This window comes from Fukomys damarensis, unplaced genomic scaffold (assembly GCF_012274545.1).
Source record: "Fukomys damarensis isolate Sample0158 unplaced genomic scaffold, DMR_v1.0_HiC HiC_scaffold_21, whole genome shotgun sequence".
NCBI lineage: Eukaryota > Metazoa > Chordata > Mammalia > Rodentia > Bathyergidae > Fukomys > Fukomys damarensis.
In genome coordinates this window covers 3,604,498-3,619,099 of record NW_022900933.1, presented here as the reverse complement: position 1 = coordinate 3,619,099, position 14,602 = coordinate 3,604,498, and the positions used below count along the sequence as shown (strand labels likewise).

Here is a 14,602-nt window from a genome sequence, read left to right as displayed (position 1 = left end):
TCAGTACTTTTCTGGTCTTGGGGTTAGCACTGCCATCTGCACACCTGTTCAGCCTCTGCAACCTCACTGCTGAGTCTTAGAGTTTGTCTAAGGTTCTAGGTAGCTGCCATATTCTAGTCATTTACCAACCCCCAGATTTCTTTCTCCCCCCTCCATTAAGTTTATTGGTACATTTAAAGCAATACAGTGACATTTATCATTGGGATCTTGTACCTTTACATGATACATCTTGATTCAACCTCCAGATTTCTAAAGATTCCATCCATTTCAAAAACAATTCTGCTTCTGGTAGTCTTTATGTGGCATGTACTGTTTTGTAAAAACTCATAGTTTCAGAAACAAATACCCTAAGGTGATCAGTTATACAATTCCCCTATTAGTATTTCTTCCTGGTGATCCATTGTGACTAAGCATAGTGATAATATCCAGAAGTCTTTATACCACTAAGTCAAGGACTTGAACGCATGCCATGTCACAGAGCTTCCTAGCGGGAGCTAACACACGTACAGCACAGGTGCTCGCACACACCTGTCCACACACCCCATGCTGCTCTGCAGGGACACACAGGGTAGACCAAGGAGCTCAGGACTGAGATGCTTATCACAGCGGTTATGGCAGATGGCCCAGGAATCATGCATGAGAATGTGATTCTTTTTTTTTTTTTTTTAATGTTGGCAACTACAGAGCACATGCTATTACCTGCTGTCTTTGGTAGGCGGAGAAAGTTCTTTCCAGGTCTTCAAGATCTAGAATTTTGAAGACTTTTGCATCATCAATGTCAGACCATACTGTTCCATCCAGTTTGTTCTAGAAACATCAAAACAGGTTCTGTGGTTTATCATTACATACAAGAAGGACAGGTATGGTTATTTTCTAAAAAGTGTTACCATCCTAAGTTGTTTATCCTACAGCATGCTTAACACAAGCTGGTTTCAAACAACATGGCTTTATTTCTAACAACATGGCTTTATCACTTAAGTACCTGAGCTGGTAGAAACCCTGAGTTTCTAGGCTAGAAAACAGACTCTTTGGTGGCCAGAGGTTTGTCCCTTTCAGCGAGGACAGAGCTGTTGATGCTACCCCTCTGTGGGAGAATTCGAAAGGGCTTACCTCTGGCAGCTTGGACCAGTTGAAGGATTTGAGGGCATTTGCAGGCTGAGGAATGTTTTTCTTCTTGAGGGCCAGGCCTACTGGAGCCCCAGGAGGTGGCATGATCCCCCCTAAGGGAGGAGGCCCTGGGGGAGGGGGAGGGCCTCCAGGAGGGAGGGGAGGAGGCGGAGGAGGGAGTGTTCCACCTGGCAGAGTCAAGGGCGGTGGGGGAAGAAGGGAACCAGGCAAGGAGGAAGGAAAGGGTCCTCCTGGGGCTCCAGGTGAGGGTCCTCCTGGGACTGAAGCAGAGACAGCCCTCTGAGAAGATAAAAATAGAAAACGAGAGATCAGTGGAAGAAAATAATTCACTGGGTGCTTCTGAGCATAATTACAGGGAAATCCACACTTCTGAGAATGTGGGTTCAGAGGGGTGCTAAGTCAGACGGCTTCTTCAGGGCCTCCACTTGGTCGAGCTGGCCCTCTGTATGCTACACCAGAGTGCTTGACTGAAAAGCACTCACATCTCTCTCCCTTCTCCGCCATCATACCATTTGGTTTCTCAAAACTGCTGACGAAGCTAATGGGATTTCCTCTGCTCTCAGTACAGGACTGGTGCCAAGAAGGGACACCCCAGGCCACCTCACTGGTGAATGTGCCCCCTGGCAGAGGGAGCAAGCTTGAGCGAGGGACTGTGGGACCCTTCAGACTTTCCAGGTCAGAAGGGTGAGGGGCCCTGGAGCGGGGGCGGGTGGTGGTGGTGAAGGGAGGGCCCGCCTAGGCCCTCACTCACCCTGCTGAGCTCATGGAGCTGGGCCATGAGGTCTGCCACTTGCTGCTTGACCTGCTTATGTTCAGTCGTCTCCTTCTCAAGTTTCTCTTTCATTTTATTTAAGGTCTGCATCATTTCTTCCTTCTCCTGCGTCTTGGCATCACATTCTCTCTCTTTCTTTTCCAGTTTCTGTTGTAATTCGTTGTGCTCTACACACAAGAACAGTGGGATATGAGAACAGGAGGCTCTGCAAGCCAAAACAGCTGCTCTAGGAAGGAAAACTGACTGAGGGTGATGGCAGAGACTTTGGGGCTGTCAGGTCAGTATTACTCCTGTATCCCACTGAACAGAGCTATTCAGGGGCTGAACAGCGTTCATGCTGAGGGGTGAGGGGGAGCCCGCGAACAGCTTCGCTAATGACACTGTGTAAAAGGCATCAGAAGGGACCCTAAGAATGAAAAGTTTGAGCACCTCTTGTGGAAGGGGATATACCTTTTTTGACAGCTACCTCAGAATTCTGTCAGAGCAATGGCACTTTAGCCACACAGGGGAAAATAAATATAAAAGAAACCCTGTGTTACAAATCAGAAATGGGACAAGGAGAAGGTAAGCTTGGATGATCAAGGTTTGCTGGCTGGCATCCAGGTGAAGGGAGAGTTTGCACTGTGAGGAGGAGCTGACCCCCATGCCCCTTCAGAGACCACCTGAAGTCCTGCAGGCTTGTGCTAAGTGATCAGTAAAACTTGTGAAAGAAAATGTCATCATCTCGGTATGAAATATCTTAAGGACAGTAGTATTGGTTGAACATGAGAATCAGTTACATGGAAAAAAAAAATAGTAGCTCTCAGCTGGGATTTTACTGATTTCCCAGCCCTGCTACAACGGAACAGGACATCCAGCTTAGCATAATACTCATTCACATGGCCAGTGAATAAAAAGCTTCCTGACAGCAGTGATGACCTTTGGGAAAGAGGAATAATGACGTTTAGGCTGCAGATTTTTATTGCTAATATTTGGCCCCAATTCCTACTCTTTCTATCAATAAGTCCACTAGAGATATAACCCACTGGGGCTAAGCTGTACAGGGTTGGCATCGATTTCTGAATGTGGTAGCACATTTTAAATTCTTGTTGCCTCTGACCTTCTGTCCCCCAGAAGTAGAATTTGTAGCAAGGCGTTCGAGCCACTAAAATCCCTGGAGTTGAGATAACCAGACCATTTCTACCGTTCCACAGATGTCTGATTTCTTCAGATCCATACCAAAAAACCCTCGAATCCTCAGATCCCATTTTCTGTCTTTTATTACCATCCCGTTTTCCACTGTCTCTCCCTTTGGTAGCAGACATCAAATCTGAGGCCTGGCACATGCTAAGCAAGTGCTTCACCACTGGGCCACATCTTTGGTCCCTCACGGACAACTGTGAGACTAAGATTTACCTCCTCTCTCAGGTCACGAGCCTTCGCGAAATATGGCGGTGCCTCTGAATGGCGCGAGGAGCCAACACTCCAGGAGTCCCTGGACCCTGCTCCAAAAAATCCGTCTGTAGGTTGGGGGAAGGGCTTTGGAGAGGATCCTGATGTCAAATCCGGGAAGCTCCAACCTAAACGCTCTTCCCACAAATTACATCTATTTACCATCCATTCACGAAGCTTTAACACTTCTGGGAGTGCTACGCGCCAGAGAATTCACCCCCAAATATTTTCTCTTTCAGGTCCATGGAATTCCCTTGCCTCTTCCCAGCCTCCGCTCTTTAAAATGTTATCATATGCCTGCTTAAATGTAACTTGGCTACCTAAAACTTCTAGAAAAGAATTCATGTTATCTACAATTTCTCCTCTTTTACGCTTTACCCATGACTATGTGTAAATCACCCTGCTCTTTCCCTGGACTTTTGAGATCCACGTCAACCACCTGAATCCTTTAACAGTTGCTGCTATTCATTGTGCAGTAGCAGGTGATGGACACCATGCTGACATCCTTCTATTTGACAAACAACCCTAGGAAGTAGGTTTGATCCTCGCTGCTGCAGGAATACTGAAGGAGGCAAAGAGGACAGCGGTCAGCCTTCCCAGGTGAGCCGTGAGGGAAGAGCTGAGACTCACACCCAGAGCCCAGCACGGTGCTTCACACAGAAGTATCTACCAAATAAATGACGAACAACTCCAAATCTGACCTCTCTGGTGCTCTTTTCAACTTGCAGCCTCAGGTCTCCACGCTCTAGAATACTGTACATCCAGAAGTCACCCACTCACTGGCCATTTACTCTTTACTCTGACTTTTAGTTCATGTCTCTCCTCTCCCCACAGTACTTCCCGGGATTATTTACAAGATGTGCATGCAGTCTCACTTAGTTGAGAGAAATGTGCAGGTGTGGAGGAGCACTAACCCAGGAGTATTTCACACTCGGTATTATCTGCTATCAGTGCTGGCCCTGCTTTTCTGCTCAATGGCAAAGGATACGTATGATGACAGAAAAGGAAATGCTACATCTCTCAGACATTCTTTTCAGCACAATATTGGGGTGCATGCTATTGTACTTCATTGGCTGCGACTGAGTAACTTGGACAAGGAAAAGGAAGTCAGTGAATCAGAATGGTGAGAGAGAAGTGGCTAGGCGTATGACTGATCTCACAGAGGGGCCTTTAATTTGCCAGTACGCTGAAGGCAGAGTAAAGCTATCCATGTCTCCAAGTGGCTGACACGGTGAGAACAAAAGTCTGTCCTGTCACTGATGCTGAATGACAGTATCAAAGATATATACAAATTCTAAAAGAAGCTTGTTCATGCCTTATAACACACATCTCGGCAAAGGCCACTGATTTTCCACACGACTTCTCTTTTACCATCCATGCCAAATTAAAGTCAAGGAGAAAACTGGGCTGCTGAAACCACGTGGCCACTGCTTCTTGCTTCGAATTTCAGCTAAACCCTAGAATGCCTTATTATATTTCTTAAACCCCATTGTGTTTCAAAAAGTAGTTACGGTACAAGGGAAGGGTTTGGACGATTTGTAGTTAAAACAAATTTAAATCAATGAAAAATTGAACAGTAAATATTACAGACTTTCCAAAAACATTTACAGGATTATAATAAAAGGATAAAAGGGGCCGAGGATATAGCTCAGTGGCTGCACTGCCTGCCTAGCAAGCTCAAGGACCCAAGTTCAATCCCCAGTATCAAAAAAAAAAAAAAAAAGGATAAATGCTTTGGGTATCTGCACACCAACTAAAATAGCTGGACTGAGAAAAAGCCAGTGTGAAATGTGCTTACGACAGAAAAACAAAGGCCACTTGATGCCACAAGAAACACCACTGCAAATTTCCAAATGCTCCAGGGAGCGGGGATGTCTGCTAACTGACGTGCGCTCTTCTCTTGGGAGTGTCCCCAGTAGCCGATGACACAACACCTCTCCTGTCAAGTCCTCATCATTTACCTTTTCTCATTTTTTCCGCTTGTTCTTTCCACTGCTTAACTTCATTTTCGTTAACCAACCTACGTAACAATTAAAAGAGTACTCATTACAAAAAGTCGACTGTACAGGAAATCCTCAGTGCAGGCTGGAGGCCCATTTAAACCCAGACGTTACGGAGGTGTATTGCATGCGTTCCTCCACATAGCGCATATTGGACCCATCCGCCATGTCAGCCCGCCCAGCTATTACTCTGAAGCAGGATAAAAATCAGTCAACTACATTTCATCATTATCTCACAGGCAGCAGAAAAGGAAGAGACTCACATTCGCACGACATTTTTAATATTAAAGTTCTCCAAAGGTGTGGAGTCGGGGTCCTGCCCTTTGTCACTCTGGATAACTATTTGCTGTATAATTCTATCTAGTAGTAGCCAGTACTGAACGGTGTTGCCACTCCTCTTGTCTGAAAGGGAACGAACGGTGGAGAAAGTCATCAAGATCTTGTAAACCAAAATGAGTATTTTTCAACAGCGGTCATCCTTAGAGCCACGGGACAGAGTGAGGCTTGTATTACCTGTAGCAATGCCTCCCAGAGCTTAGGGAATCTCAACATGGGATGATCAATTATTTGAGAGATACATTTTACCTCTCTATAAATGTAACGCTGTAAGGCACATATTTACTTTGAAATAGAAGTCCATTGCACTTTACTTCATTTTGAGAATTTCTTAACACCCCTTAAACTACATGGAGACACGGGCTGTCACGAAGCTGACATCCCTGATGTCCACCCCCTCTAACTGGCACACTCAGGAGACAGCCCCGCAGTGACATCTACGCACTGCGCCGCGCCTGGGTAAGGCACAGATACTCACAAGGCATCTGGAGGCAGTGGTGCAGGATGGACATGAAGTGAGGGTAAGCTTCGCTGTGCGTCAGCCTCTTCCTGGTTAGCTCGAACATCTGCGTCGCACTCTTTGTGTCTATATGAACCTGTTTGATAGGAAACACGAATCTAAGACAGACATTCAAGCTCCTCAGTATAAGGAAGGTAAATCCAAGGCAGATTTTAATCTGGCCGCTTGGGTAATAAAACAGAGCTCTGACTCTCATCACAGGTTCACCGATCCATGTGGACCACACGGCATCATTTCAAGGGGCAAGTTCTGTGAGCCGATAAGTCGAACCAGAATAATCATAAGCATACGTACCAGTTCAAATCTCTTGGCAAATTCTAGTTCATCTTCATTTCGGAGCATTTCAAAAAAATCTAAATGCCTGAAAGATAATTTAAAAAACCAGGGTGTAACATTCTACAAGCACAAGCACAAGCACATAGGTTCAGGATATTAACACTATGGCCTTTCCTAAATTTGAGAGACTGCTCTAAAAGAAGTAAAGCAAAACAACTGTTTGTGATTATGTTCTTTTTAAAAGAAAAAAACATATTATCAGTTAAGTAAGATCATAATAAGAGAAAAATTTAGAAACCTAGTGTGCATAGCATATCGTAGATAATATTAAATTAATGTGTTAATCAGATCTTATCAAGTCCAGATTCCTCTCATGGACTCCCTCTGCAGAAAGACCCATACATCCACACTTGATTTGCTGTTAAATATCACTGAGGAAATGTTCATATCTTTCATTACTCATTCAGATATATTTATTCCTCACTCAGAGATTTATTATGCCCCATTATGTATTTTACACACTTGTGAAACAGTCTACAAAGGCAAATATACCAGGGTAAAGGGAATAGAAAATAATGGAAAATAAAGTGAATAGACACAATAGTTGGGAAAGGTCTCTCTGCAAGGAACAAAGGAATGGGTAATCCGGACATCTGCGAAATATCTTTAGAAGTCAAGGAACTAAGATGTACAACAGTATTTTTGACAGACATGAAGAAGAAGAGCACAGTGGATGAGTGAATGAAGGCGTGATGGAAGGAAAGACCTGAGAGCTAATGTGGCTGTTCTAGGAGGGGCAAAACGACTGCCAACAAGAAACAACAAATAAGAAATTGAGATAAACATTTGCAGAATGTTTACAAAGGTACTAAGGGTTTTAGTATTCCATGGGTTTTATGATCAATTTTCTCCAAAGAGGAAGCAAATAACTATAGTGTGTCATCCTTTGCACCATCTATTATAAGCATAAAAACAGTAAAGTTCAGAAAGAAGGTGTAACTTGACTAGGATATACAAAAAGAAGCAAGACTAGGCTAGGAGATAAATTCAGGTCTAATGCCAAAATCCACATTAAGTTCTCTACATAGTATACTGCTGCCTTCGTTGACCAAGTCTGATGATAAAAACCTAATTAGCTGAGCCAACAATCTGGTGCAAGTTCCTTGTGTGGCAAACAAATCACAAGTAGTTCATGGTTTGGCACTGCACCATACTCATGGAACAAGTATAAAGAATCTCAGATTGTAAGAGTCTGACTTACCTATCTAATGTCGAATTCTCATGTTCTCTTAATTTATCTATTACAGGTTGAATTCCTAACATTAGAAATTCATAGCGAAGATGAAGTCTGAAGTCCAAACTCTCCTGAAGTGCAAGGGTGATAAAATACATATTTATGGTTTTAGCACTATATCATAATGACATTTTAAAAGTTTTTTAACAGTATACTTGTTAAATTGTAGTACAGAAGGTTCTTACCACTCCTGCACCTTGGCTTAGTACTGCATTAATGAAGGACATGATGGCAGTCTTCAGACTCACTTCATCTCGATACCGCCCGGTGCTTTTGTCTAAGTCATTAATTAATGTCTATCCAGGACACAAATACAAAGGACAGAATAATTATTAGCCTGGTGATCATTTTACAATTTTTTTCTATGCTTATAGGTTTACTGTTAACATCTATTTAGTCAAAATTATATTAATCCACACAAAGCCATTCTTTTTTTCCCTCTCAAATTCTTTTATAGGTACAATTTAGGTACACAATACAGTTACATTCATCATTGGGAACTTGTACCTTTACATAATGTATCTTGGTTCTTATTTTTTCCCCCATTCCCCTGCCCTCCCTTCACCCCCTCCACCCCTCATGAAAACCTGGATACCATTCTGGTTTCTTTTTGGGTACCAGAGATCAAACTCAGAACCTTGTGCTTAGAAGGCAGGAGGCAGCACCACTGAGCTAAATCCCTGGCCCATAAATTTGAGTTTTTTTTGTTTTTGTTTTTGTTTTTCTTTTTGATATCTGGGATTGAACTTGGGACCTTGCACTTGTGAGGCAGGCGGCAGCACCACTGAGCTAAATCCCTCAGCCCCAAAGCCATTTCCGGGTTGGGGTACCAGGGATAGAACTCGGTCCTTGTGCTTGTGAGGCAGGAGGCAGAGCACCCAAGGCCATTCTGAATACTGAAAGTCCTTTCAAAATTCTTACATTATATATGTGCATATATACACATATATGAAAAACTTTGCTCTAACATCTCTGATTGCTTTTTACATTTGAGTAAAACCATGACATAATTTCACTATTGAAATTGATGTGAACTCCAGAATGGCAACCTATAAAATTTGCATTTAGTGGATTCAAAAGATGCGTGCTATAAAATATGTAGTGTGCATGGCCACATTTTCAAGTTCAGTAAGTCTAAGGCTCCAGATTGTGCAACTATACAAAGTGTATTCTATTTTCTGGCTCTTAAATCTAAAAGAAGGAAAGGCCTGAAGTCACAGTGTAAGTAATAATCTCAAGAAGAAATCTCAAGCAATGCTCCCACTAGGGGCCAGGAAAGACACTATTCCTGAAGACTTCTGAAGAGCTACAGAAGGTGTGTGAAGGAGGCAGGGCACACCCACCTGGAAGCGCGCCCTCTCGCTGGCGTACTTCTGGTAGTGCAGCATGGCCTGTAGAACCTTCTTGTGACCCCCAGGAACCAGGCACACGGCGCCCAAGATTTCCAGCACAGCCACTTTTGTTTTAATGTTCTCAGTGCTCAGACTCTGAGCAATTACATTAATACTCTCGGAATGAGCCAGGACATGAGCCCGGCCCTGAGAGTTATTCATTAGCGCCTTTATACATCCAATGAGAGAGGTATGTATTCGAGACTCAGAGGTCTCATAGTCCATGGTCTTCAGAAAGTTGAGAATACACGACAGGCCGTCCAAGTCAATGAACCTAGTGACAAACCTGCCATAAAGAAAAGTGCATCAGACTTCAGGTCCTCGGGGGTTTGCAACAGTCCTTAGTAGGAAAGCCTGGCTGCGAGTGGGAGTGGGGTGAAGGAAGACTTGGTTCCCAGATAGTTAAACTAATCTGCTGGTCAGAGTGATCACAGCACCCAGTTCCCATGTACTTTGTATGATGACCATTGCCCCCAGCACCCTATCAATCAAAGAGCATCCTTCAACTCCAGGATATTTTCTTGTCAAACATGATTATCTATATCCCTAAGGTTTGGCAGCAAAGCTCTTCTGTTATATGATATGCTACACAGAATTCCAATAGAAAAAACAATGCAGTATTTTATTATTGTAAATTAATTTTGTCTATATTTGTAACACTATAAAGTCAAACAATGAGGATAATTCATGTGTGTGTCAAAGCTTCTGAAAAGTCCAGAGATCATATGATCTGTTCATCTGAGGACTTGAGAAGCTTCCTAATCATTTAGACTTTTACACTCATTACCATATGAGAATGCAGAACACACACAAACACTGATCTAGTTATGATACTGTATCATTCAGCTGTACAGTAATGAATAATTTTTCTCAGTTTACATTTCATTATCAAATGAAGAAAGGCAATTGTTATTTCTGAGCCATTCCTCCCACCCACATGACCCAGATACAGTCAAGCCAGTTAAACCAGTCAGCTTCATTCATAGCACCTGTGCTAATGAAACTCTCAGTAAGCTCTCCAACATCTCACCAAATCTTGAAGGCTTAAGGGAAACTGAAGGTGGAGGAGGCACCTGGGAAAAGCTGATTATCAGACAGGAATGAATCACTATTGCCAGAAGGTCTGCCCATCTTTTATTTTTTATAGTAGTTTTATTGTCATATAATTCATGCCATATAATTCACGCACTTAAAGTATATAATTCAGTGTTTTTAAAAATAGATTTTAAGAGGTGTGCAAGCATTGACACTATCTAGTTTTAGAGTATTTTAATGATCTCCAAAAGACCATTTTCCCTTTCCTTTTTCCCCATCCCTGGCAAATACTAATCTACTTTGTCTTCATGGATTGGGCTCTTACGCACATTTCATATAATCATACAACATCTGGTCATCTGTGACTGGTTTCTGTCACTATGCAGAACATTTTCAAGGCTATCCCATGTTGTGACATGTATCGGTACTCCCTTCTTTTATTATGGCCAAAAATATTCCACGTGTGGTGTATCACATTTCATTGACCCATTCAGCAACAGATGGGCATATGGGCTGCTTCTACTTTGGGGCTCTTTTGAATAATGTTGATATGAGCATTGGTGCACATTCTTTTGGGGTAGCAAACACGTCATTTCCTTTGGTGTACATCTAGGAGCGGAGTTCTTGGTTTATAGGGTAATGCAACGCTTAATACTCCAAGGAATTGCCTAGCTTTTCCAAAGTGGCTACAACATTTTACTTTCCCAAGAGCGATGAATGAAGATTCAAATCATCCCACATTCCTGCCAACACTGCTTCTCTCTATCCTTTTTATTTTAGCTGCTTAGTTATTGCCTGCTATCTGTTAACTGAAGAAAATCAACTTATTAAATGCTCGATGATTGCACACTTTACATTAAAGCTTCCTGGAAGTCTGAACACTGCAGACAGCAGGAGGGAGGAAGGAAACCAGAGAGGAGAGGAACGCGTAGCCCAGGGGTAAAGTACCTCATTGGTTTTGTCCTCAGTGCTGTCTTTAAACTCTCTATGGTTTTACTTCTCTCTTCTTCTTCTTCTTTTTCTAAAGCCAGCAGAGATTTTCTCTATGCAAAGAAAACAAGTTATTTCTTTATATTCTACTTCTTAAGCATTGTACAGATAAAACAAGCCCACAGATTATATGCTACTATCATTTTAGCAAAAATAATCAATGTAGCTATAATTAAAATTTAGTACCAATCAAAATGTAGAGCAACACCACCACTAACTCTATAATTTTGTGGGTTTTTTTTTTTTTGTCTCTGTTGTAAGTTAGGTCTTTCAAATTTTAAATAATACTTTAAGGAAATGTCTAGAAATCTTTGTAGAGATTAAGTTACCTGAGTATTTCTATAGATATTCTATAACTGCACTTGATGTGGATATTACTACTATTTGATAGAAGATGGGGTCTGCAGTTGAGTCCAACATTTTAGCAATTAAAGCTAAAACTATCACACTATCAACCAGAGGAAATGGGCAGCAATTTTATCATTTCTCAGTCAAAAAGTGTTACTGAGACCAAAGGGATCTCATTATGTCAAAATAATTTTTAAAGGAATAATTAAATTGGACCTGATATTAAAGAAGCATCTACGTCTGCCAGGGATTTAGCTCAGTGGTTCTGCCACCTGCCTGGTAGGCATAAGGTCCCAAGTTCGATCTCTGGTATCAAAAAAAACCTGGATTCTTCTTCAAGAGTAAATATTTTAACTTCAGGATATGGAGTGTCTGCGAGACTGTGTTTTTAAAACTACCCAGGGATCTGCTAGCTCAATGCTTCTCAGACTGTAATGTGGGTACGGAAATCACCTGGGGACCTGGTTAAGCTGTGGGCCCTCATTTGGTGATCAGGGATGAGGTCTGAGATGCTGCATGTGTAAACAATTTTCAGGCAATGCTGATGTTGTAGGGGCAAGACTTACATGCACGATAAAGTCACGAATGCTAATAAGGTTTACAGTCTTTCCCACTTCCTGTCTCTCGATGAACACCAAGTCTACTAAAGCAGCCCTAGGATGCGTCCCAAAAACCTCCACCCTTGTAGTTACTGGTCCCTTTCTGAAGGCATGCTTGCCAAGTCTCACCTCTTTGACCTGTTACCAATTTCCAATAAAAGACTTGACTGGGAAACTGAGGTGACAACATGGAAAAAGAGAAGCTTAACTGATCTATGGGTCTCAATGATCCCGTCTCTCCCTTTGTCATCATCAAGGGCTTCATGACTTTAGTGACTGGCTTTTAAACCAACAGCACCAGCATTAACTGAAGGTTAACAGGATAATGAAAGGGGCAGGCCTAAGGCACATGAATACAACAGTGTCACGTATGGCAACTGAAATAAAACTCTGGAGAGGTTGTTTAACTTGCTATTGTTTCTATTCAATCTGTCCTCTTGCTGGCGATAGATATGGACAGCTGTCACCAGTGGACAGTGGGGGAAGAAGCTACGTGCAGAAACAGCCAATGAAACTCTCTTGTACTCTCTGAGACCCACCCCCTGGAAAATTCAGCACAAATCTAGCCAAGTACTTTTAATCTTAAGTGACACAGCTGAACTCATTTCAGTCTCCAGCTCAGAATCAAGTCTTTTATGAATGTTACTCTTGTTCCTAAACTTTATCTCACAAAACTATCCCCAAATTAAAGACTGTCCATTTTATTGTGGATCATTAATACAAAATAAAAATGCGTGGGTTTTGTTTGTTTACTTATTTATTAGCAACTCCGGAGAGGACAGGATTGTCTTTCCCTAGCAGACTTGGAAAGATATGTGACACATGTAAAGTTACACCTTTTCTGAATATAAAACAATTAGATTTAGATCTAAGATTGCATTTATTGGGTCAGGAAAGGTGAGGGTTCATAGATGAGCCTGGTATGCTAATAATTTTTATTATTCTCAAAAGTTTTATGAAATCTCAAGTTTTCATGCTTCACGTTTAGAAAGGTTTAATTTGAAACTTTTAGTAAGGGCGCTATGCCTACATTTCTGAAGATATGCTCCAAGCCAGACAGCGTGTGCCCTCGATAGGCAGGACAGGTCTTGTGAGGGCAGCCTGGACTCTCCCTAAATAACTACTCACTTGAGAACTGCACAGAGACAGAGCGTGCCCTGGTGGAGGACCTCCCTGTCAAAGCTGCTCAGGGGGACGCTGAACGGGCGGAGATGTGTGAAGGTGGCCCCTGGCAGTCTAAAACTAAAGTCCAGTCTGAAACATTTCCTTGGTGTGGGTGTGATGAGCCAGCCCACTACACATGCTGAACTCTTCCATCCTCTGCTTTGAGAAAGCCCGGAAAAGCAAAACACAAGGAATGCCCAAGCCCTTCACAACCTGTTCGGCTGCAGTCCTTTATGGTACCACTTTTTACTCTTCAAAAGCCAACAGATCACTCAGGGGTTCTTTAAAGAACAAGCACTCATGCTATCAGGCCTAGGTAACTGAACTTGTTCCACAAACAGCTCGTTTCACAGAGCAGTAAGTGTGGCAGCTGTCAACCTGGACAGTTTATCAAACACTTGAGGCTTTCAGAAACCAGATGCCTGTCCCCACCCCTAGAACAAGACAGAGGCAGCCTGGGGGTTGGTGGTGGCAGGAGGGCATAAGTAGGACCTCCAGGCCTCTTTCAGGATCCAGTTAGTGAGAGGCAGGGGCAAGGTGCCTTTGGGTCATACTGGTAGGTTTAAATTCCTAATTAGATGGCCTTGGACAAGGTCTCTGATTCTCAATCTATAAGTAACACTGGCAGCACAAGGTAAGGACTTAAAAGGACACGTGAAGTGTCTGTCACACTGACAGTCATATAAGGCACACTCAGTCACAGTAGCTGCCAGTGATGCTACAGAGGACACACGACGACAATGTGGACAACTGCCTCTCCAACAGGTCCCCAAGCAGACAGCCAAGGCATCTAGCTGCTGGGGCAGGAAAGCATTTAGAGGAACTGTGCCTTGCCAGTCTCATGTCTTGGGGTTTCTGCTATGCATTGTCAGGAATGCTCAAGCACAGATGTGAGATTAGCCAGAAATGAACAGGAAGGCTGTGGCGGCTGATAGGGTGAGAGAAAGAGAAAACGTGACACAGCGTTTCTGGTCTTCTAAGTCTGCTTGTTCCTTTAAGTAGCAGAAGTTTTGAGGCCTCGTTAGCTCATGGATAGTTTGAGCCCTTTATCTTTGACCTGGGAAAGATGCTGGCTCAGCCGAGAAAGGAACATCAGAAAGTTCTGTGAGGTGCTTGACATACAAAGGACAGCAAAGTCACATATGTAATTTAATAACCTCTGATGCCTGGGAAAGGACTTCAGATTAGGTTCTGAAGATATTAAAATGCAGACCACTTAAGAATACAGGAAATTATGGGCCGGGGATTTAGCTCAGCGGTTCGGTGGCCTGCCTTGCAAGCGCAAGGACCCGAGTTCAATCCCCAGTACCAAAAAAAA

At 42.8% G+C, this 14,602-nt stretch overlaps 1 protein-coding gene and 2 long non-coding RNA genes across 10 annotated transcripts in view; 2 read left to right on the top strand and 1 right to left on the bottom strand.

Annotated features, from left to right (window-relative positions):
- Positions 1-14,602, bottom strand: part of Daam1 (dishevelled associated activator of morphogenesis 1) — a 167,160-nt gene that overhangs the window by 41,819 nt on the left and 110,739 nt on the right. For all 8 annotated transcript variants that reach the window (XM_010611204.3, XM_010611205.3, XM_010611197.3 and 5 more), the window contains 11 exons: positions 11,132-11,226; positions 9,101-9,434; positions 7,943-8,053; positions 7,725-7,828; positions 6,482-6,548; positions 6,146-6,263; positions 5,595-5,733; positions 5,293-5,351; positions 1,880-2,067; positions 1,111-1,407; positions 700-807 (listed from right to left, as the gene is read on the bottom strand). In XM_010611204.3, the coding sequence (XP_010609506.1) occupies positions 700-807; positions 1,111-1,407; positions 1,880-2,067; positions 5,293-5,351; positions 5,595-5,733; positions 6,146-6,263; positions 6,482-6,548; positions 7,725-7,828; positions 7,943-8,053; positions 9,101-9,434; positions 11,132-11,226 (1,620 nt within the window). The remainder of the gene's footprint in view (positions 1-699; positions 808-1,110; positions 1,408-1,879; positions 2,068-5,292; positions 5,352-5,594; positions 5,734-6,145; positions 6,264-6,481; positions 6,549-7,724; positions 7,829-7,942; positions 8,054-9,100; positions 9,435-11,131; positions 11,227-14,602) is intronic.
- Positions 789-3,929, top strand: LOC104853293. The gene is made up of 4 exons (XR_777746.2): positions 789-860; positions 1,692-1,803; positions 2,045-2,177; positions 3,861-3,929. It is a non-coding gene; the product is annotated as an uncharacterized LOC104853293 (long non-coding RNA).
- Positions 7,780-12,795, top strand: LOC104853292. The gene is made up of 3 exons (XR_777744.1): positions 7,780-7,841; positions 10,964-11,122; positions 12,571-12,795. It is a non-coding gene; the product is annotated as an uncharacterized LOC104853292 (long non-coding RNA).